Source organism: Vulpes lagopus, chromosome 22 (genome assembly GCF_018345385.1).
Source record: "Vulpes lagopus strain Blue_001 chromosome 22, ASM1834538v1, whole genome shotgun sequence".
Classification (NCBI taxonomy): Eukaryota; Metazoa; Chordata; class Mammalia; order Carnivora; family Canidae; genus Vulpes; species Vulpes lagopus.
The window spans coordinates 1,768,195-1,792,440 of NC_054845.1; the positions used below are offsets into that span (position 1 = coordinate 1,768,195).

Genomic DNA, 24,246 nt, shown 5'->3' on the forward strand with positions numbered 1-24,246 from the left:
CATGGGTACATGAATTGTGTATTAATTACATTTAAGCAAATATGTAAAGGGCTCAGCATGCTGTTCTCTAAGAAGATACGTTGATAGAAAATTTTGAGGTAAACTTGAAAACTCACCAAGTCTTTCTTTGGCAGGGCAAATACATGGATATCGAATTTGATTTTAAAGGCGATCCGCTGGGAGGAGTGATAAGTAACTGTGAGTATTTTCCTCGGATCCTTTTACAGAAATTCAGAATAGCAAGACATATATTAGAATATTATAGATACACGGGTCTTTAAGAGATAGACATAAGACTATAATTTCTTTTCCTTAGTGTGTTGCAGACTATGTGTTAGACTCTGATTTCAGATTATTTTATAATTCCTAAATCATTTTTTTTTTTTGAGAGAGAGAGAGACAGAGAGAGAGCGTGTGTGTGCATAGGGGGAAGGGGAGAAAGAGAGAATCCCAAGCAGTCTCCACACTTAGCACAGAGCCCAATGTGGGATCGATCTCGTGACCCTGAGGTCGTGACCTGAACCGAAATCAAGAGTCGGATGCTTAACCAACTGAGCCACCCAGGCGCCCCTCCTAAATCTTTTTTAGAGAACTTAAAAGTCTTTACTTTGAAAATCTTTAAAATCTTGCTAAACTAATAAGAATTATTTCAACTGTATTTTGTATTCTCTAGGACTTTAAGTCAATTCATCAATAAAGGATCCTCCAGGGGTTATTTTCACTAATAAAATTATTTTATGATTCAAAATAAAATATGAAATAAATAAAATATATGAATAATTGATTTTAGTTTAATAAGTTTTTTAGTAACTTTTTGGGTAACATTTAATAAAGTGAGTGGACTTTTTTATAAATTTTATTTATTGTTTATTTATTTATTTATTTATTTATTTATTTATTTTTTGGACTTGTACTTCACATTTTATTGTGGGAAATTTTGCTTGTCTTTGTGTATTTACATAATTGAAATGTGATAAACCTGGTAGGTAGAAATACGGATTTCTTAGCTTCCTTTAATCATGATCGGTGATTATGGAAGTGAATGAAATCTTCTCGTCAAAGGTGAAAAAATGAACAATGTCAGGCGAGTCTGCTTAAAGCCCCAGGTCCAGGGTTTCTAAAGTGGGCATGATGGTCAGTATTTGTAAATATAGCCCTGTCAAAAATACTTTGGGCCCGCAGCACGCACAGCCCGAGCTGACATTTCTGCTCATGTTGATACTGTAGTTGATTTGTTTGGAAGATCGAAGATGACAACCTAGGGTTTGTATACTTCCTCCTGGAGCCACAGCCTGGTTATCCTCTTGGATCCTCCTGTGATTTTGAGGCCACACCACTGAACCTCCCATCGCCACTGGCCTCCTCACCACCCAGTGGTGCTACTGGGATTGAAAAAAATCTAAGTTTCCACTAGAAAAATAGTAATAAGTTGACTCAAGAATCAAAGCAACACTCATTAGACTTGTTGTAACAGTGGCATTCCTTCTTCAAATGAAATTTTATGCTGAACCCCAGATAGTAAATAGAGAAAACAAGATCTGACCTGGTTGATGAGGAATATTTAGAACCCCTCGAGCCCCGGGGGCCCCTGAGATCTTTGCTGATGGGCTCCAGAGCCAGAGGGCCACCATTTGGAAATCAGCATTCTAAGTGATTTGAGGAAAGTATACAGCTGATTTTTTTTAAGTTTTTAAGACACAATTCATAAGGAAACGTAGGGCTAGAGTTTCCTCATCTTTGAAACAATGGGATTGAACTGGATGAAATTTATGATTCTCCCTGTTTCTGCTATTCTGTAGTTTTTAAATAGTTTAATTTTCCACTTTAGTTTCCATTTTTGTGTGCCATGTATGGGGATTGACCGTATTTCTAAAAAAATCTAATTGTTAGAGAAACATTTGAAGAGAGAGTTTTACTATGAAATGAAATTGGCTGGGATAGTGGTACTTACGTTATGTGTCAAATATGGAAGCAAAAGAAACTCTGCAAACCACGTGAGATATAACCAGAAGCACTGATGACTACGGTGCCAAGCTCCTTGCATGATGTGTGGCAGCTAATGATAGCTGTGAGGGAGAAGATCGGCCTCAGTTTGAAGACCACTATTTTAAGGAAGGATTAACTTTTGTTCTGAAAGATATTCATAAATTATTAGCACTTTTTATAAGACAGATTAACTCTCATTATGAATACACTATTTTGAAAATGGGGGTAATACATCTAAACATTGTGGAATGATTGAATAAAATTTCTTTTAAGGACTCTAGGAAAATATTTAAGGATTACTTTATTGTAAGCATTAGAAAATAACCTAGGTTTTACATTTTGAAGTTGAAGTTCCAAACAGAAATGTCTTCCTGCCCCCTAACTCATTCTTGCAGTATCCATGGAGAATAAATATTAGACACTCAGTTCTTTTCCAGTTAAGATTAATATATCATCATGAATGGATTTCATGTGGTGTTCGTTACCATTTGTTCCCACAATGAAATTATATGGAAATTTGTGGTAGTGGGAACACCCTGTATTTTAGAGTACCCTTTGCTCTGGAAAGGAAAGGAATATGTTCGCGGTAAGAGCAGGAAATTTCACCGTGTAGATACAGGACTGACTCATAGGTGGTCAGTGGGAGCTGCTGCCTGCTGGCTTCAGGGGTGTAAAGCAATGGGCAAACCCATTTTGGTTCTCTCCAGGCTGCCACAAGTTAGCTTCTGGGAAGTCCAGAAAAGAAAAAAGGATTTGTTGTTTTGTGGAAACTACTCTGCCTCGATTTCCAGCAGCCATGTAGTAACAGTGTAGGGCATTGTCGCTTGTACTGATTGCCTAGAAGAAATCACACAATGACTCAAGCCAGCTGGGTTCCCAGGGCGTGGAAGAGAAAACCCAGTGACTTACTCTCTTTCTGAAAGAGATGTACTCAAAAACCAGTCTTGAACTCACCTGAAAACCAGGTGCCTCTGAGGTTAGTATCACTAGGTCTGGGGTATTGCAGGAAGAGAAGTGCACGCGTGGCTCAGTAGAGGAGATACTACGGGAAGCACATCTGGCACACCTTGGCTTCTGTGAGATGATATTTTTGCTGTTTTGTTAGGGCCTATAAGCCTCACAGGAAGTGCGTGTTTGTATTTGAGGATTGTAGGCCTAGTGTTATGAACTAGAAGCTTTTGGAAACCTGTTGCGGGTACTTTTCTTATAGCTATGGTACTTGATGGTAGTTTTCACTGTGGAGGAAATATGGTGCAAGCCTCTAGGAACTTATCTCCTAAAAGAAGAATGGCACAGAGACAGATACACTGTGCATATGTACCTGACCTTATAGCGTAAGCAAGAAGGTATATGGCTTTCCTGTTCACAGTAGTGTATCAAGAGCTAGTGTAATACCTGACACACAGTAGGTGCTCAGTAAATGCTGAGATGAGGATGGAATTGGTTATATATAGGCAGGCCCTACCTTTCTCTGCTTCATTATTTGGGGCATGCCTATGAGGCTACTTAGGCAACTCTTCTCATGTGTTTTCTAATGTGTAAACAATAAGACAGCTAGTTACTTTTCTGTGCCTCCATTTTTTTCACCTTTGAAATGAGATAATCATGGTACTGATCTTACAGGTTACGAAAAGGTATAAATTATTTGTTTAACATCTATGTGCTTGTAACAGTGCCTGGCACCCAGTAAACACTGAATTAAATGTTTGCTTTTTCTCATTATTATGCACTTACGTGCTTACGGTCTCTAGCCGGTAGCCAAATATATGTCCATAAAGGATGGACGTTTAGTTTGTAGGTTCATTGCTGAATGATAGCAACAAAAATAGTGTCTGACACCTGAAACATATTTCTTTTTTTAAATTTTTTTGAAACATATTTCTTGAATCAATTAATAACTATACAAGTACACAATGAATAAAAAGTGACACAGCTCTGACATGGAAAAATTTGTTGAGAAATAGAATTCCTGCTTTATGGGATAATTTTATCCGAATATTTAAAACAACTTTTTATTGAGGTGTAATTGATGTACAACATTATGTGAGTTTCAGCCGTACAACATTGCGATTTCATATTTGTATATATTGCCAAATGATCAGCACAGTAAGTCTAGTTAACATCTGTTAACCATACATAGTTATAGAAGCGCTTTTTTTTTCTTGTAATGAGAACTTTTAAGGTCTACTCCTTAGCAACTTTCGAATATGTGCAGCAGAGTATTATTAACTATAGTTGATGCTCTGTACAGTACATCCCCATGACTTTGTTATTTTATATATCTGAACATTCTATGCTAATCATTTTTAAATGCTTTTTTTAAATTCCAGAAAGGCAACAAAATTATTGGTGTTCAAACTTCATCTGTCTCTGCCTTCCCTTTTTAGCTTGAAAGAAATAATATCTTGTGAATTATGAAGGAGAGCAAATGTTGAAATTAATTAGTGTATGGTCCACTTATTGTTAATAAACCACCCAAACTTAGTAGGGTAAGACAGTGGCCCTCTTATATGCTGTTGGACACTGTGAGTCAAGAATTCAGATGGGGCACTGTAGGGTTGGCTTGTCTCCGTGGTGTATGGGGCTTCAGTAGGGAATACATATGGTTGGGGGTGACTTGCATGAATGGAAGCTGGAGTCTTCTGGAAGCTTAATCATATGTCACTTATCAGGCTCCTGGATTAGGATGATTGAAGGTGTGTGTTGAGACTATTGACTAAAGCCACCTACATGTGGCCTCGTGTGTTTAGGGTTTCTCCCAGATGGCTAGGTTCTCGGAGAGAGTGTTCTAAGAGGAAGCCTCCTAACAGAGAACCAAGAGGAAGCCTCCAGGAGCTTGGGAGATCAGACGGTGTCACTTCTGCTGTATTCTATTAAGTCAAAGTTGGCACACGCTTGCCCAGAGTCAGGGGTGGGGCATGTAGATTCCATCTCTCAATGGGAAGAATGTCAAATAATTTGTGATCATTTTGTTGTAAGCAGCCTCAATCTGATAGACTGTTTTCAGAAATGGTCACAAGAGGGTTGCCTGGGTGGCTCAGTCGATTAAGCATATGCCTTTGGGTTAGTTCATGATCTTGGAGTCCCAGGATCAAGCCCCACATCGCACTCCCTGCTCAGTGGGTTGTCTGTCTCTCCTTCTGTCCCTCACCCTGCTCGTACTCTCTCTCTCTCTCTCTCTCACTCTGTTTCTCAAATAAATAAAATTTAAAAAAAAAGAGAAAGGATCACAATAATTTCTCACCTTGTATCTATACTATTGGGTAGTTCTCTCTCTCAATGACTCAGAGTTTGGCCATGAGATTTATTTTGTTTGTTGTTGTTGTTATTTTTTATTATTTTTATTTTTTAAATAAATTTATTTTTTATTGGTGTTCAATTTGCCAACATACAGAATAACACAGTGTTCATCCCATCAAGTGCCCCTCTCAGTGCCCGTCACCCAGTCACCCACACCCCCCGCCCACCTCCCCTTCCACCACCCCTAGTTCGTTTCCCAGAGTTAGGAGTCTTTCATGTTCTGTCTCCCTTTCTGATATTTCCCACTCATTTTTTTCTCCTTTCCCCTTTATTGCCTTTCACTATTTTTTATATTCCCCAAATGAATGCATGAGATTTATTTTGGTTAAAAGAACAATTAGTAAACATGGCACAACCAGAGACGTGAAAATTGGTTACATATTGGAGCTTGTCCTCACGCTCTTCTTGGGAATGCTCTCATTACCACCATGTGAATGAACCTGGGCTGGTCTGCTGGATGGTGAGAGACCATATGGAACGAACCACCGGACATAAGAGTGAGGGCACCTTTAGATCAGCCAGCTGCAGCAGACTGCCAAGCCGATGGGCAAGCCCAAGAGAGATCAGCTGAGCTGGCTCAGACCAGAACTACAAGGCTGACGCTCAGACTCAGGAACTAAAAAATAATGTTCTAAGCTGTTAAGTTTTGGGACAATTTGTTACACGGGAAAAACTAACTGATTCAGAGGTCTAATGATCTACTTTCCCCCACCCAGTTTGGAATCATGAGAAATAGGCACAGGAATCAAGCTGGGGAGGAAGCAGCTTCATTGCTGTTAGACGCCAAGGTTGAAGAAAGTGGCTTTTGGTTTCTCGCCCAAGCAGGTGTGCAGGTAGTCCTCTGGCCCCTTGGCAGTGAGGCAGGCATTGACAGCTGTAAGCAGCCTCTCGCCTCTCCTTGTGTGCATTGGTTGCCCCCGGTCGTCTTAGTGCTGGCGAGTCGAGCTGAATGTGAATGCAGCGTGGGGAACTAGAGGCCTGAGCTGCAGATGCATGCTCCTTGCCCTCTGTAACCTCACTACTCAGAGTTGTGCTTCCTCTTACCCCTGTGAAGAGTGACTAAGGGACTGAGAGAGGCTGCGGTTAGTCTAAGGAGATCTTCCCACAAGGAATCTGCAGAGCAGGAGGAAACAACCACCCCACTCACAGGGAAGATGGGGAATGGAGCAAATCTCTGACTTCCTATTCTATATTTCTTTTGAATTTATGGTACAGTTGGCTCACACTTACGTGCTATCTCATGACATGTTCATATATATATGGCACATCCATGCCATTTGTAGGATATGGAATATAGTTTCACTCGTTTAAATGGTTTGAGATTTATAGCTTTATTTTTCCTTTTATATCGTATCTTTAATAGTATGGATGACAAGTTGCTGATTAGGAGCAGAGCTGGGATCCCCGGGTGGCTCAGCGGTTTAGCTCCTGCCTTCGGCCCAGGGTGTGATCTTGGAGTTCCCGGATCAAGTCCCGCATCAGGCTCCCTGCACAGAGCCTGCTTCTCCCTCTGCCTGTGTCTCTGCCTCTCTCTCTGTGTGTGTCTCTCATGAATAAATAAATAAAATCTTTAAAAAAAAAAAAAAAGGAGCAGAGCTGCCTATTAGAAAACTTCCTAAAGGAAACTCTGCACTGCTTTGTTTTCTGAAAATACATCTATATTGAGGTTGAATTGGAGACTACCGTACATGAGTCAGTTCTCAACAGCTAGTGAATAGTCATCAGTAAATTCATCAATCAGAAATTCATCTGTTTTTAACCTGTCATCTTTAAGATCAAAATTCACCAAAAACCAAGACAATACATTATCTAGTTGATAATGCAAGGCTGGGCTTTCTTTGTACTTCAGTATTCAGAGCGCTTCAATATTCAGAAGATAGAAATAATCCACCCCACTGGTTGTTAAGTATCCATAGCAATAAAACAAATTTCAAGTAGTAATTCTGTTACTCTGTAATGGATGGCTTCGCATAAAAGTCGATGCTTTCCTTTGTCTCGATTTTACTCTTGGTGGCTTTTGTATTACAAAAACATGTCTACCATAAAAAAAGACTATATGTTTATGAGGAAACAAGATTATATGCAAATACAGAAGAAGTCAGATGTTAAACGTATCTAAATTAATTAGGATAGCATATCTAATGATATGATCCTATAGGCTGTATTCCATTAATTTTATTTCAGGGTTGAGTATGGAGTTTTAGATTCAGATATGTACATACATGAGTGAATTTTTAATTATTAGGTGAACATTAAATTTGTGTTAGGAATCTGTTGTGAAAATACATAGGTGGTATAAGTATATAAAGAGATCCAAATAAAATAAATAAATTAATTAATTAATTAAATCCGTAGTCCATTAGGTAGATAATAAGCTAAGTTTTCCTGGTGTTTTAAAGCCCCAGCTAATGTAATGTTTCATGTGCAGACACCAGACACCTTTTCAGAGCTTCTCATGGAACCGGTCCAGCTGTCTTTAGTGTTGATTTTATAACTTCAGGATACTGATTTTTGAGTAAAACTTGAAGGTGATTTCTTAAAATTTCTAATGCCGCCGTGGAGGTGGCGGTAAGGAACAATTTTAATGTCATGGCACACCCGGTGGTTCACATGTCTCAAGGCCTGCGGCCTGCAGGTGGTGGAGCTCCGTGTGATGCCCCCGCTTACGTGCGCTCTCGTTCACCATAATACACACATGCAGGGAACAATTTGTAAGAAGACCTTCGCCCCATTAGTGAAACTTCCTGATTATTAGCTTTGAGGGTTTTATTGTATGTTTCCAGAAAAAGTGGAGTGTTGACTTTAGAATGTATACCCTAATCCATGAGCAGACTTAAGCTCATAGTCCTTTTTCCACAGAAACTACCTTTGGGTATGCTCACTAACTCACTGGTTACCTAGATTGCACACCCATCCACGTGATGCAGTGAGCACTGGGTATTGTAGGAGACTGATCAATCACTGACCACTATCTCTGAAACTAAGATTATGTTATATGTCAATTAATTGAATTTAAATATAAAAAAATTTTAAAGATAAAATGTTTTTGTATATTAAAAAAAAAAGATTGTAGGCCCATCATTATTGCTAAAAGCAGCGATACAAGAGCATGAATTGATTAGAAAAGCCTAAATGCCCATAAATACTTTCTTCATAATATCTATCTCTGAGCAACTGGAGAGGAACACAGGATCTCTGGGGGTCAGTCAGTGTTGTGCATCATGGGGCTTCCATCATCACTGGTCTTCTTGGCAAAACTGATACCAAGCTGATTATTCCTTAAGCCTTGGACTTGGACTGTTCTATTTTTCAGGAAGGGAGACTCTACATAAAATAAATCTGATCATACTATCTAATCTTTCATCTGTTATGTTCTAAAGTAATGTGATTTTTTTTCCCCCAACTACTTCTTATCTTACTATTCCTTTGCCAATTGAAAGACTTCCTTCTCCAGTGGATGCAAACATGCACGTTTTACTCCTTTTATGTCTTGTACTTGGGGGAGGTTGGCCTCTGCTGTGCATGGGCACATGTACGTGTCATAGACTAGCTGGTGATGAGTCAAAAGTAGGAAAGCCCCTGAGTGACAGCCTGGTTCTGCTAATAGTCAGGTGGCAGTGGCATGGTGGGGGCAGGTGGGGAAGTTTGGATTCCAGAGTTTCTCTGCCCCTGTCTGCTGGTTTTCTCCTTTAGAATGGTTTAATAGGTTTAGCTCTTCCCCTAAAACTTAAGTTTGTATCAAATTTAATGTGAACGTAAATGTATATTTTGAGGAGTAAATGCACTGCAGGGAAACTGCATTGGGATACATGGAGACTTACACTCTCTCCTCTACTGAACATTCGGCATGTCCCGCACTCTTCTTTATTAAATCTTATAGACTCAGTGGTGGCACAATCACGTCAAGCCAAGAGGAGGCTGAGCCAGTGTTTGCTTTGACTAATTCAGGGCACCATTCAGTAAATTAAAATGATCAGGTGGCAAGTCTTTATAGTAAATTTATGTTCTGTATTTCGAATAGCCATTCGATAGGGCTTCCTACTCTTAGATTGCATTGGTGTGTGCCCATTAAAAATAAATAGAATAGGGAATGGTGGGGATCTCTGGGTGGCTCAGCGGTTTAGCACCTGCCTTTGACCCAGAGCGCGATCCTGGAGTCCCCGGATCGAGTCCCGCGTCGGGCTCCTGGCATGGAGCCTGCTTCTACCTCCTCCTGTGTGTCTCTGCCTCTCTCTCTCTCTCTCTCTCTCTCTCTCTCTGTCTATCATAAATAAATAAACCTTTAAAAAAATAAAAAATATATTAAAAATATTTTTTAAAAAAAGGAATAGGGAATGGTTTCAAGCGTTAGTAAATTATTTGGGGGCAAGCCTTTTCCCTGATTACTTTTCTACCTGGAAGTTTATGACCTACAAGAAAAGCCGTAAAGAAATAGGAGGCTCTGGAGCAATAGACGAAGCATGTTAGGCGCTAAAACCTTCAACTGCTCTGTAATAAAAGACTTTTCATTTTGTGATTGAGTTGCTTAGGTGAAGCTATATATTTTATGTAAAGTACAGCCTTTCCTAATGTTTATGGATTTTGCATTCCTTTTGCTGGAAAGTTACAGGCAGTGTAAGACGGTGTCTTAGTCACGTGAGGCTTTGAATTCTGGCTCTGTCCCTTAGTAACAGTGCAATGTGAGCGTCATTTTCTCATCTATAAGATAGGGATTATAAAACCAACCTCCAGGGAGGTGTTTGGGGTTGAATATGATAACGCATGAAAAGCACCAAATTCATAGCAGGAGGTCAGGGACAGTTCGCTTCCTGCTTCGCCTTTGCACCTTTCCTTTTACACACGCGTCGTATTATGCTTCGTATTTGAATGTGATAGCAATCACTGATCCTATCAGCATATTGACCAACATTCCTTTCCACACTGTGCACATGTGAATGTTTCCCTTTTTTTTTTATAAAGATTTTATATATTTATTTATTCATGAGAGAGAGCAAGGCAGAGACACAGGCAGAGGGAAAAACAGGCTCCATGCAGGGAGCCCGACGTGGGACTCGATCCCAGGACTGAGGTGGACCTGAGGTCATGACCTGAGCCAAAGGCAGACGCTCAACACTGAGCCCCCCAGGTGCCCCGTGAATATTATTCTTTTTTTTGATGTGTGTCGTCTGCTGAATCTTCTAGCCATCACTGTTTTATCCCATTTCCTATGAGCATTTGTTCAAAGAGTGCCAAACATGAGACTGGTCCGTATGTGGCTCTGACCCGCTTTGAGAGTCTTCTTCATGTCCTGAAGGGCCACATGTGGCATGTTGGAAGGTGATGGGACAAGTGCCATCAGACACCTGTTTGTCATCATGATGAAGGGACCCATGTGAAATGAGGGGCCGCAGGCGCCAGGGCTCTCAAGGTGTGGCAGGATTTCTAGTGCGGTGGGAAGAGCCTGGGAGTTTGGGGGTGTCCCCCAAACACATGGTCATGCTGCCTTCCCCACCCCACCTCCTGCTCTCTCTCTCGGGGGTCCAGCACCCCAGCTTGGAGAGAACTGCTATTGGTTGGGTGGTGGGAGTAATCGGAGAGTGTGGGACATTCCTAGGCCTCGGGGAAGAAGGTTTTCATATTTGCGGTCGGTGCTGGGTGTGCTTCCAGATAGTTCCTGGGGCGTAGTGGGTGAGCAGTAAGTGAGCTGATTGGAGGAATTGTATGTGAACACATGAAGGGAACTGTAGCATTTGTTTATATTTTTCACGTAGTTGAGTTACTTTCTTCTAGGCTTGAGGGGTTTTGTCTACGGATTAGCTTCTCAGTGAAGAATCTGCCCATGCTCTGTGGATTTTTTCTTCTCAAACTATGTCTGTCTTCTCAGAACCCCGTAGGAGCTTGGTCACATGCTAAGAAGTATCGTCATAGTCCATTTTTATCTTACCTGCTTTCTGTCCTCTGCTTTTATGTCAGTGTTTAGTTACAGACTGAAACATTCAGTCCTTAGAGAGGATGAATAGTACACAATCCCTTCTTTTCTAAATTTTGTCTCCCTCGGGTTTTCAATTTCTCTTCTGTTAAATATGAAGTCTTCATTATTCTCCACGTATGGTTTGAGGGAATGGGCAGGCTTCCAAATCAAATGAGAGCTGGAGATGAAAACTAAAACTCTGGAGCATCCTGTTCCTGTAATTTTTGAACTTATATATATATATTTGTTCTCATTTTTAATTTGATGTGTCCTTGCAATCCATCCCTTCACTCTTACAAATGACCTCAGGTTTTGGGAGCTCCCTGAGACTTCTCATTCACCGAATCTGCGCTCTTTAACTCTACCTCACCTCCTCTTTACATGCTAGTGTGGCTTCCAGAAATATCAATTGAGAAGTTCAGTGACCATTCCCAGAGAAATTGCACACCTCTCCCTCATTCCTTTGATACTGTTTAGATATCAGCCTGATTAGAAATCAAATGTAGGGATGCCCAGGAGGCTCAGCGGTTGAGCACCTGCCTTCGGCTCAGGGTGTGACCCTGGGGTCCTGGGATCGAGTCCTGCATCGGGCTCCCTGCATGGAGCCTGCTTCTTCCTCTGCCTGTGTCTCTGCGTCTCTCTCTCTCTCTCTCTCTGTGTCTCTCATGAATAAATAAATAAAACCTTTTTTTTAAAAAAAGAAATCAAATGTGTCTATTCTCTAGAATTAATAATGGGATCACTGATTTGGAATTTTATAACTAAATTTAGCTTTTGCCCACAGGATCCAGACCCTCTTTTATGTCACTAGTCCATGATAAGCAGGACTTCAGGCAGGAATAGTCTCTGCCATTGTATTTGCCATCTCTTGGATACTGCCATAATGACTCTTTTCTGGTTGTTTGGCTTCTTTCTCCCTCCCTTCCTCCTTCTCTCTCTCTCTCCCTCTTCCTTCCTTTAGCTTTGGATGAAAGTTTGATAACTTGATAAGAATCAAAATATCAGATGAAAAAGCATGTAGAACCAAGGAAAATATACTTCCAAATAACAACACCAAACTCCATGAAATGAAATCACCTTTCATTCTCTTAAGACTTTGAAATATAAAGAAAATCTGCTTCCTTTATCCCAGGTAGCAGAGTGTGTGGATATGATGAGGTAGGGTTTGCATTTGGGTCAGACGGCCTGATTTCAAATCCTACTTAAACTCTTGGGCTCTTTTTTTTGTCTGTTGAATAATGCTTGGTAGAATGGCCGCGAGGATTGAATGAGATAATGACTATAAAGCACTTAGCGCATAATAAGATCTCAGAAACATTAACTTTATAATTATTAAGTGGATTCATAACTGAATGGCTGAGATTTGTAATGCTGTGTTTTGAAGAACTTAATGTCATCACATATTACATAGAACCCAAAGCACCTTCATATAAACCGTATCGTCTTTCATCAGCTCTTCTAATGTTATTGTTGAACTTATTTTGCATATTCACCATTGTTTGACGGGAACCTGGTTTGTTTAATCTGGTGATTTTAGTTAGAGCCAGGCTTCTTCCTGAAGGGGAGAACTGAAAATGTAGCTTCTATCATTATTTATTTCAGTAACACAAAACAGACAATGAAAAAGGGAGAGGGGTGGCAGAGAAGAACCAGGCTGGATTTGCAAGCAGAATTAACCATATGCGATGATTTGACTCTTCTCTCTTCTTTAGATCTTTTAGAGAAGTCTCGAGTTGTTAAGCAGCCAAGAGGTGAAAGGAACTTCCACGTGTTCTATCAGCTGCTCTCCGGTGCCTCTGAAGAGCTCCTAAGTAAGTCCCTGTTTCTTAAAATTCTTGCATGACTGTGGGTGAGGTGAAGAACCTGGTATGTTTGCTTCTGTCATCGGCCCCAGCATCTGCTTGCTGCATGTCCCTGTACCTCACCAGATGCTGTGCACAGGTCTCAGATGGCTAACTCAGAGAGCCAGTTAAATAGTAGAGGGATCAGGGGGAGAGAACCATAAATCTAAACAATCAAATGGAAGAAAATAGTTGTTCCACTCAGGAAGAGGAAATCAGCAGGGAGCAGTAAGGAGAACAATTATTACAAAAAAAAAAAAAAAAAAAGGATTGCTCAGGAAAGATTAAACATAGTGGGAAAACATTTGTAATTGATACAAGAGTTAAAAATCTGACCTTCGGCTATTTTAAGGAATTAATCCAAGTCCCCCAGGATAGTATCCAATAAGCTAATAGTGAAGTGATGAAAGTTTTGAACAAATAGTCCAAATTAGAACTATGGAAAGCAAATGACATTTGGGCAAGAATTATCCTAATAATCCTCAAGTGTCACGGAAACAGCACTGAAGTGTGCGCTATATACATTATCAGCAAAAGTCATTAAAAAGGACAGAGCTAGCAGAGGGGAGCAGGCCCCGGTCTGCGTAGGGCTTGTGGGTGTCCTTCCTTCCAAGTGAGGACCCCTTCTTGGGGACTAATTAGCCATCCGGAATAAGTCACACGATGATCAGAGCCCAGGTGCACCATTTTTGGGAATACATCCCAATGAAGTAATTCGAAAGAATCCAAAGAACGTTTTGCATGAAGACCTTTAGCACCGCCCTGCCGTCCAGAGGCATGGGAATCCGTTGCAGACGTCCTTTGCTATAATGAAATGGTACCTTGAAGATGTTTTATCTTACAAAAATACGGAAGGGGCCTTACTACAAATAAATGTGAAAAGGCAGTTGGAAATACGTACAACAGTAGTAAAGGTAGATTTTAGAAGAATGCTATTAGTATTTCGGTATCGATTTTTGTTCTGTTGCCTAAGTACCTAAGACGAAAGTCCTTTTATCTGGAGGTTTTAAGGAATGAGATGTTAAAGATGGTTAGATTTATTGAAGTAACTTACCAACTTGTATGCGTGATTCAATAGATAAGCTTACACTGGAGCGGGATTTCAGCAGATATAACTACCTGAGTTTGGACTCGGCCAAAGTTAATGGAGTGGACGACGCAGCCAATTTCAGAACTGTTAGGGTAAGCGAGATACAGTCCTTCCGTTACTCTCTAAAATGTGTCGCTCATTTGGAATTGGTAACAATTCTGAGTTTTCTGAGGTATAACCCATGCTCCCTTAGGCTTTGGAATTACACAAGAACTTACTGTATTCTTATTAAAATCATACAATATTGTGAAGGCCTGCGCTTAACTAGAGTATGTGATTTTACTACTTATCAAAAGGAGCTTTCTTTATTAGATTACCCGGACTCTTCTAATGCTGCATATAAATCAAATATTTTCATGGCCATCGCTTAGTAGTTCATTTCCAACTATGAAAACTGTCGTAGGAAAGCACTGAATCGATGTGTTTTTGAGACGGAAAGTCATGTTTTTATATTTTTTTTCCAAAAATCATTTGTAAACCAGAATGATTGGCATTTCATGTTCATTAGAAGATAAATTATTTTCAATCAGGGCCTGCACCCTGGGGCGTGATCCTGGAGACCCGGGATCGAGTCCCGCATCGGGCTCCCTGCATGGAACCTGCTTTTCCCCTCTGTCTGTGTCTCCACTCCCTCCCGTGCCTCTATGAATAAATAAATAAAATCTTTAAAAAAATTATTTTAAACCATATCCTAACTTCTGTGTTTATGTGGCACTTTGAAAATTACTCCTGGTAGGACATGATATAATAATCACTGTGGTTTACTTCCAAATGGGACAGCTGTGATGGTCAGGAGGTGGGAGCAGGTCAAATGAGCTGAAACGGGACCAGCATCAGTTCATCTTCAAGGCTGAGTGAAAATGACATGGGGTTCTTTTCCTGCTTTCTCTACTATTGTATATGTTTGAAATTTTCCATACAAAAAGCTTACTCATTCTCAATAAGCTCTATTGAGCTTATTCTCATTGTTAGGTAGCGGAGTCACAACCAAATACAACAAAAAAGCTGGGCTATTCTCAAAAAAGGAAGTATTTCCTTGAGTATGTAATTTGTTAAAACTCTGTAAACATCCGCCTATGGAAGCCTTTTGCTTTTTGGACATGATTTAAGAGTTGGGTTCAAGTCCAGTTCTGTAGTGCTTTGCCTCACAAATCATTGGCACTCAATAAAATTTATGACTAACGCAGTGTTCCTTGTTCCCTGTAATGCCTTGAGCCAGGCACTTCACCTTGTCCACCTTCACCAGTTTTTCTCAGGTAAAATAAATGAGGCGGTTTTCATGTAGGAGGTTATAAAAAAGCCTTTTGTTTGGTTTTCTTTCTAGCATCAGAACCCAGTATAAAAAAGATAGATATGCACACACATATTCACACACACACACGCACACACTGAGTTACTGCAGAGGAAGTGGGTTAGAAGTCAAGGTTCAGCTCTTAGCCTCCTCTTCCACCCTCTTCCTCTTCCTTTGCACCCCTGCACCCTCTTGCCATAGCATGCAAAGTGCCCTGGGGGGATCCTTGAATCACCCCTTGAGACCACCAAACAAGTTAGAGCCCCACACTGGTACTACACCTGGTCTGTTAATAGGTTTGCTTTTGGGGAGCTTGTTCTCAGACACTTTGTCTTTACATTTTTTTTTTCAGAAACAAATGTGTTATGTGATTTAGTTAAAAAATAATAATAATAAAAGAATGGCAGAAAGAAAACAGCTGCTTTTCTCGCCCCCCCCCCAACCCCCCAGAATGCCATGCAGATTGTGGGTTTTATGGATGATGAAGCCGAGTCTGTCTTGGAGGTGGTGGCAGCGGTGTTGAAACTGGGGAACATCGAGTTCAAGCCCGAATCTCGAGTGAATGGTTTAGATGAAAGCAAAATCAAAGATAAAAATGGTAAGTCAGTGGAGAGTCAGCCTTGTTTAGCAAACTTGCTTTGAACTTCTGCCCAATTTTTAATCTAGAAAGTAAAACTTTTGCTTTTCATTGTTTTGAAAACATGTCCAATGAAACTGAACAGAAACATAATTATAGCTGAGTTTTAAGTCTCTCGAGTTATACATTTTATGCTGTTTGATTTGAATGTGATTCCGAGAGAACACTGAAAGCCTTGGCAATGATTTTTAGCAGCACATAGGCAGTCACTCTTTGTGTCCATCCCCCAACAGAGTTAAAAGAAATCTGTGAGTTGACCGGCATTGATCAGTCTGTTCTAGAACGAGCCTTCAGTTTCCGAACCGTCGAGGCCAAGCAGGAGAAAGTTTCAACTACACTGAATGTGGCTCAGGTGGGTGGAATGTAATGTCCAGAAGTGAGTTTTTTTAAAAAGTCTGTGATATTTTTATGTAAGTAGAAACAAAAATTGTATTTTGTAGGCTGTTCTATTAACTGTCATACTTCTGCAGGCATCATTCTGGGCAGCAAACTAAACAAATCACGACCCCTGCCCTCGTGAAGCTTGACATTTTGGCAGGGGGAGGAGTCAGACAATAGCCAATAGAGCTAGTAAATAAATAAATTTATATAGCAAGCTAGCAGCAGACGAAAAGAAAAACCAGAGCAGCATAAGGGAGACCCATGGTGCTGGGGCAGGGAAGTCCGGGCTGAGTGAGTTGGGAAATGACACCAGTGGCCTGACCTGCTGTGTATTTCAGAGGGTCATTCTGGCTGCAGTTTGGGGAGCAGAGTGTAGGAGAAGAAGGGTACAAGTAAGGTGTCTCAGTTTGGGCTGCTATAACAGAATGCCATCATCGGGTGGCTTAAACAAATAAACCAAAACCCCGTTTATTCCTCATAGTTCTGGAGGCTAGAAGGCTGAGATCAGGGAGCCAGCATGGTCGTGTTCTTGGTGAGGGCCACCCTCCTAGTTGATGGACGGCCACCTTCTTCACAAGAACAAGGGGTAGGGGAGGGGAGGAGTGCATGCTGGTGTCCTCATCTCCTCATCTCCTCATCTCCTCATAAGGAACACTGATTCCATCCTGGAAACTCAACCCTCATGACCTCATCTAACATCTAAACCTAACTATCTCTTAAAGGCCCCACCTCCAAGGATCATCACATTGGGGATTTGGGCGTCAACATACAGAATTGGGGTGGGGTGGAGGGACAACACGTACATTCAGTTCATGGCTCTGGGGAGCTGCAAGGAACTGTGGACTAACCTAGAAATGAGGGTGGTTTAATCAGGGGATAGCAGTGGAGTGAGCAGCAGTATGTCTGGGTGTATTTTGAAGGTAGAGGTAACAAGAAGTGCTGCTGACCTGATACGTGGTATGAGAGAAAGAGAAGGTTCAAGGATGACGCCCAACAGTGTCCACCCAGGCAACTGGAAAGCTAGGATTGCCTTTCACCCATTTGGAGAACGTAGTGGGAGAAGCTTGGCCTCCCTGCCTTCCTTATTCTATCTTGTCCGTCTGAAGCCAGTGAAGTCTTTGTGAGACACATGTCGGAGATGCTTATTTCTTCCCTCCGTTGGTTCAAGTTAAATGGATGAATGGATGGATGCGAGGGTGGATGTTATACCAAGGCAGCTTCTGGAGCCCTTTGCGGTATAAACCCTTTGTTCTGCGGCTCAGACATTGTCCCGTTGGTCAGTGCTGATCTGGGCTGGAATTAAATGATTAATTTGGGACTGTTCCCACAGAGCCCTACTTGATTCTCCCCCCGCGGTCCAGCCGTATTTTCCTCCTCTCTATAAGTGGCCTCAAGCATCTGTAAGATAGTGGGTGGACTTATTCTTTCCCCTCCCTGCTCTGAACTAGACCCAAGGATGCCTGGTGTTGATTTCTCATTTTAGGCAAGCTGTTCTGACTATGGAAAATACCATAACGTGGTGTACATGCAAATTTTCTAGCTGTAACCGTTGTGTGTCCTTCTTCCTACATTACTACTTCTGCTGTCCTGTCTGTCCAGGTCAGCCTTACAAATGCAAAGTCAGATAGTGAGATACTGAGTCATTGAGCCTGCTCAGCATAGGCCCTCAGGTAGACCGCTCTCAGGGGCATAAGGGATGACGGGAGACGGGAAAGATGGTTGGTTTCCGAGCCAGTCTTGAAGGATTTAGATGTCTAAAGAATGGGCAAAAGTGCATTTCAAAAAGAAAACAGTGAGAAAAGCCAGGTTTGGAGTCCACATCCGGGGGAGGGTTGGTTGAGCTCAGCCGTAGCTTTAGACTTGTGACATGGGTTCAGAGCAACGCAGCTGGAAAGGTGAAGTATGGAGGCAGTTCTCAGACTTGAGCATCCGTCAGTACCCCCTGGAGGGTTTGCAAACCCGGGTTGAGGGCTGTGCCCCTGGGGCGTTGGATTCAGTAGTGTGGGGAGACCGAGGGAAGAATCTGCATTGTCTGACAAGCTCGGTGGAGCTGCTGTTGCTGGTCCAGGAACCACATTTTGAGACCCGCTGTATTGAATGAAGGTCACACGGAGTTGAGACGTTCTCAATAGCTGGAGTGGGGATCGTGAAGTATATGCTGCTGCAAAGAGAAAATGCCTGCTGTTTCAGAAGGCCCTTTAGGAATATCCACATTTTTGTATATAGATATTCCATATATACACGTATGTGGATATTTCGTGGTGTTTTCATTGTGTGTTTTACTCTTGCCTTTTAATCATCGTCTACGGAAACCAGGTCCAGGTGCCTCCTACTTTATGAGCTTGAGTCACCTTGCATCACTGGGTTAAAGTTTTCCACATTCCTTTTACCTTTGGCGTAAAAGAATTTGACTTGAGGTCCTTGATTTTTCAGCTCCTTATTCAAGGTTTATTATTTTTTTAACGTAGGGTTTAGGTTTCAACCGGTCTTCTTGCCTAAAAGTTTTGATTCCAGCAAGAAGTAATTTGTTTTATTAACATTTCCTCATAGCTTCAGTTCTTGGGCGCCATTATCACCTTTATCACCGCATTCCTCATCTTCCCCAAGGCACGTTCATCTTTCCTCAGATACACTGATGAAGAGTGAAATGATAGAAACTCAAGACCAGAGTTGTCATTCAGCTTCCACGGGCCTCAGGCTAATCTGACCCTACACAGTTGATCTCAATTTATTCCCTGCTAAGTTCTCTAAATAAGAGAACTTTTTTTTTTTTTTTTTTTTTTTTTACCATCCTTATATTTACCCCATGTCTTTGCTCTTACTTATCCTTTACTCATAGGCCCTGGCTAATTCTTCCTCCTTGTCTGAATGGTCTAATTACACTTCATCCAGGAAGACTTCCTGGATTGTAGCAGGCCCCCTCTTCTCCCTTCTCTGAATTCCTTTTTTTTTTTTTCCTCTCCTTGGGCACTTGCTCTCTGATTGATTCATTCATACTGGTTTGATCTCCGCCACTCCACCGTAAGCTACTACAAGATGGGCCCAGTGGCCATACATCTGTGTATCGCCTTTACCTGGGCCACAGACCAGTACTGGTCACCTCTGAAGCACATTCCACTTGGGATTTTTCTCCATGGGCTTCACGCAGCTGCAGAAATGCAGTCTTTTCATATTGGCCTTAGAATCGGAGATGGTGAATCTATGCACTCAGTGTCTTCCTTATTTCTACACACCTTATTAGTGCTCCTTAAGTGAGAATAAACATTTTGACCCTGTCTTGGATGGGGACATTCTTGGAGGATGTTACTGTGGAAATTAGGTGGCATGAATCAGACTCGAGAAGTCAGGGCTGGCAGATTGACAGCTCCTGGGGCCAGATACGGCTCAATATCTTATTTGATTAAAGGGTAGTTTTGTTGTTATTGTTTTGTTTCATTTTGTTTGCTTGCTTCTTAAATTTTGAATTTTAGTGCCTTTAATGTGGAATGCGTCTTTGAACCCCTGCAGATCCTACTACTTCCCATATCATTTCTATCCAGCCATCCCTGGAAACATTTGAGCTTGAAACTTCTGAAATAAATATTTGTTTGAAGGAAGCAAAGAAGATTAATATGTTGACTGTGAATACATTTTAAAAAATATAAAGCAGTGCCAGGATAAGTTGTCACTATTAGTTCAGTTGCATATGGAAATGGTGGCTTGTTGGAAGCAGATAGAACACAACTAAAAACACCAGATGCAGATGCCATTATGATGACATTCTGTTTACAAATAGGTATTTTGAGATTATGTGGTGTTTTGAGGTAACTGGAAATTAAAAGAAGAAAGGGGAAAGGATTAAGGAAGAATTCTATAGGCTCATGAGTGGGAAAGGAAGAGGATATTTCAGAAGTCATATAATATCATTACATGTATAGACTTATGATGTACCAGGCGCTGTTCTAGGCACTTGTGTGGCCTATTTTTAAAAAATAAAACCTAGAAGAAAGGAGAGTAGAGAAAAGATGTTCATCTAAATCTAAGCTTATTTCTCTGTTTCAGCATTTACATGCATTTTCTGCAGTGGGATCATTAAAAATCACCCTTCAAGACAGCATTGTGCAGTTGGGTTCTATTTGTTTGCCAACTTCCAGGTGGATTTTCTAGCTGTTGTTGGAGTGGCTGACTGACACTTAGGGAGAAAGGTTTGGGATTAGCATGTGTCAGATGTGAAGTGTCAGAGGAAGGGAAAAGGTGCTCTAAAGCTTCAGTATGTTGTCAGCGAGGTGACTGTTATTAAAGTTGTTACACTTCATTTAGAAAGAAACATGGAAAAAAACTTTCCTTATCATCTAATTCTTTATAAAACAAAAATGTAATGGTTTACTTTAATAGAAATGCCCAAATTTCTACTTATAAGCAGTGCAATGCACGTACGTGGTCAGTGTCTTAAAAACAGCAACAGTGTATTGCGACACTAGTAGTTACGGAGTGTTTTTTTTTTCTTTTATTAAAGAAAATTTTATTTTTATTTATTCATGAGAGACACAGAGAGAGAGGCAGAGACACAGGCAGAGGGAAAGGCAGGCTCCCTGCAGGGAGCCCCATGCAGGACTCGATCCTGGGACTCTGGGATCACGACCTGAGTGAAAGGCTGTCACTCAACCACTGAGCCACCCAGGTGTCCCCATTACAAAATATTTTTTTTTTAAATGTTCAGAAGGTTGAATGAAGGAAACGGTTTTTAGATCACATCAGTCAGAATCATTTCAATGTTTTTTCCTTTGAGTTTCCTATGTGTTAGGGTTACAAGGATATAGTCTTCATAAAAAATATACAGTTTTTTATTTTCACAAAACCTAAGCATTTTCCATTTTATTACCTAGTTTTTGTGATCTTTCTGTGATAACTATAACTTCCCTTTGAGTAGACATTCATTTATTTATCTTACTATTCCCCTGTTGTTGGACTTCTAATTGCTTCTCATTTCCTCTGTTCTGTGATACTGAGATGGATATCTTTATGGAGAAAGTGTTTGCAATATTTAGAATTAGTTTCCTGGGATGCAAAAAAATATAATAATTGGGTATAAATAGTTTGCACAGTTCTCTTAACAGTTTGACTGTTCATCCAGCATATAATGAAGACTGGCTCTGAGAAGAAATTGGAAATAAAAGAGCTTTAAGTATTTAAAAAATATCTGTATTATTTTATTGAAATTAAGCATTGTGACAATAGTGTGTGCTGAGTTTTTCTTTTTCTTTCTTTCTTTCTTTTTTTTTAATAGGCATATTATGCCCGTGATGCTCTGGCTAAAAACCTCTACAGCAGATTGTTTTCATGGCTAGTAAATCGAATCAATGAAAGCATTAAGGTACTGACTCTCTTTAACCAGATAAATCAGTTGTAATAAATGCTATTTAGAGTATAAACATTAAGTTAAAGATATTTTAATTTTATAATCAGGTAACTGATTACCGCTTACAAAGATTGTTCCTTGAAAAGAATTGTCCTTGCATAGGTTGAAATTTATCAGGATTCTATTTATTTTGTTTTGCCATGTATGTTATAAGAAATCTCACAGTGCTCTGCTGGTCTTTGCAGAGTTACTCTGAAAGCATTCCAGGTCTTAGTTGTGTGCACTTGGCTGAAAAGGTCACTTGACCTCTCTAGCTGCTGATGTGTTCTTCAGTAAAATGAGCATATTGGATGGAGTAGTATGATTTTGAAAGGCCTTACCTATATCGTAACATTCAGTGATCTTTTATTATAGTTAAGCATCACTACTACTATCTTTAAATGAATCATCTATTATTAAAATTTCTGGAAGATTCCATGCCAACTTTCTACCTCATACGTTCATAAAAACAAAACTCAATTATAGTTATTCTTGTAGTGTGAAACGCAATTAACTTATAATATAGGTCGATATTCCTTAGTATGCTTTTAGTGTTATATTTCAGGCTTAAATTAACCCATCAATTTTAAACTTTTTTTAAGGCGCAGACCAAAGTGAGAAAGAAGGTCATGGGTGTTTTGGACATTTATGGCTTTGAAATTTTTGAGGTAAGCTTTTTTGTAGGGTTTGTTTTTCTTAATGCAGAGCAGTTGGAAATTAAATTGTATATTCTATAGACAACATTTAATATAATTAATATAGCTCTGAATCTACAAAGAAACCTTTGTGTAGATGTAACAAAGTGTGTGTGTGTGTGTGTGTGTGTGTGTGTATGTACATGTGTATTGAGTGCTGAGAACAAGAATTTTGGAGACAGTGCTGTCAAAGGAAGAACTTCCGATATCAGTATGAGAATTTTGTAATTGCAAATTCAGAATTCTCACTGTGAAATTTCCAACAAGGTGCATGAACACTGTGCTCGTTCATTCATTTGTAAGAAAGTGAAGCGAGATGGTGCCATGAGAAAGCCCTGAGCCCATGAGCTGGATGCTGGCCGCTGCCTGGCTGGAGCTGGTCACTTCATCTCTGTTGGACCCAGGCAGAGAGGGTCTGGACTGGGTGATTTTTGGGTCTCAAAGAACTGTGATCTTTCATTATGCATTCTGTTGCAAAGGTTGAAAGAATTTTTGTGAGAGTTCATAATGAAATTTTTAAAAAGACTCCATGCTTATTACAGATTAAATATTTAAACATTATATACTTATATTAGAATTTCCTATTTATCCTCTTGCTAACTTTGACATTTAGAAGCCATTTTAAGGACTTTTTTTTCCCTCTCCCCCCATTTTAAGGACCTTTTAAAGCACTTTCTCTTACTTTTAGGAGTGGTATTTTAGTTTGGTTCAGGAAAATTACAGGTAGATCAGGCTCTTCCTTTCTTTATTCTCCCCATAAGTAATGATTTGTGAATTCCTTTAAATAACCAGGCCATACCCAGAATGACCACCCAAAGCTTTCATGTGTTCCAAATTATCAGGTTCACAGAATAGAAAAAAACATCAGCCCATTCCCTGCAGCTAAGCCAGGCCTTTCTAGCAAACGTCTTTTTCTTACAACATTTATTGCTGTGACAGTGCCTTCTCCCTGCTTGATCACAGTCCGTATTCCATAGCCAGTGGTAAATAACTATTGAGGCCTAACAGGATGTAAGCACTGTGCTAACTGGTACATATATTACCTGATTTAATTTTCACAAAAACTTAATGAAATCACTGCAGTGATTCCTATTTTATAGTTGAGGAGGTGAGGCTCTGAAGGTCAAGTAGCTATCCCAAGGTTACATGGCTACTAAAGGGCAGACTCACGGGCACCTGGGTGGCTCAGTAGTAAAGCATCTGCCTTTGGCTCAAGTCATTATCCCGGGTCCAGGGATCGAGTCCTGCGTCGGGCTCCCTGCAGGGAGCCTGCTTCTCCCTCTGCCTGTGTCTCTGCCTCTCTCTCTGTGTCTCTCACAAATTAAAAAAAATTAAAAAAATTAAATAAAGAGCAGACTCAGGACCTAAAGCCCTAGGCCTCCTGAATAAATAATAAACGATTTCCTTCCTATAGGGCACTTTTCTCCCCAAACTCACAGGGTCCCCAGTACCTGGAAGTAAGGAAAAAACCCAAATGTGATAAGTTTCTGTTGCCCTGTATTTCTGTGCTGTTGTCATCCTTCCACGCTGGCCAACATGAGGAGCCCCCCTCTAGGTCTTTAGTGTACTGGTGGCCGAGTGTGGGACACCTGTGCTGCGGAATGGCTGCTGTCCCCCGTCCTGCCCCTTGAAAACTGCTCTTTAGCATAATGTCTGCTTGTATTGGTACCCCATTAGCAGACTTTGCAAAGGAAAGCT

The 24,246-nt window shown here is 40.6% G+C and overlaps 1 protein-coding gene across 6 annotated transcripts in view; it reads left to right on the forward strand.

Annotated features, from left to right (window-relative positions):
* MYO1B (myosin IB) overlaps positions 1-24,246 on the forward strand; it is a 174,274-nt gene that overhangs the window by 105,294 nt on the left and 44,734 nt on the right. For all 6 annotated transcript variants that reach the window (XM_041737750.1, XM_041737752.1, XM_041737751.1 and 3 more), the window contains 7 exons: positions 135-198; positions 12,949-13,047; positions 14,156-14,259; positions 15,909-16,056; positions 16,329-16,447; positions 21,743-21,829; positions 22,456-22,521. In XM_041737750.1, the coding sequence (XP_041593684.1) occupies positions 135-198; positions 12,949-13,047; positions 14,156-14,259; positions 15,909-16,056; positions 16,329-16,447; positions 21,743-21,829; positions 22,456-22,521 (687 nt within the window). The remainder of the gene's footprint in view (positions 1-134; positions 199-12,948; positions 13,048-14,155; positions 14,260-15,908; positions 16,057-16,328; positions 16,448-21,742; positions 21,830-22,455; positions 22,522-24,246) is intronic.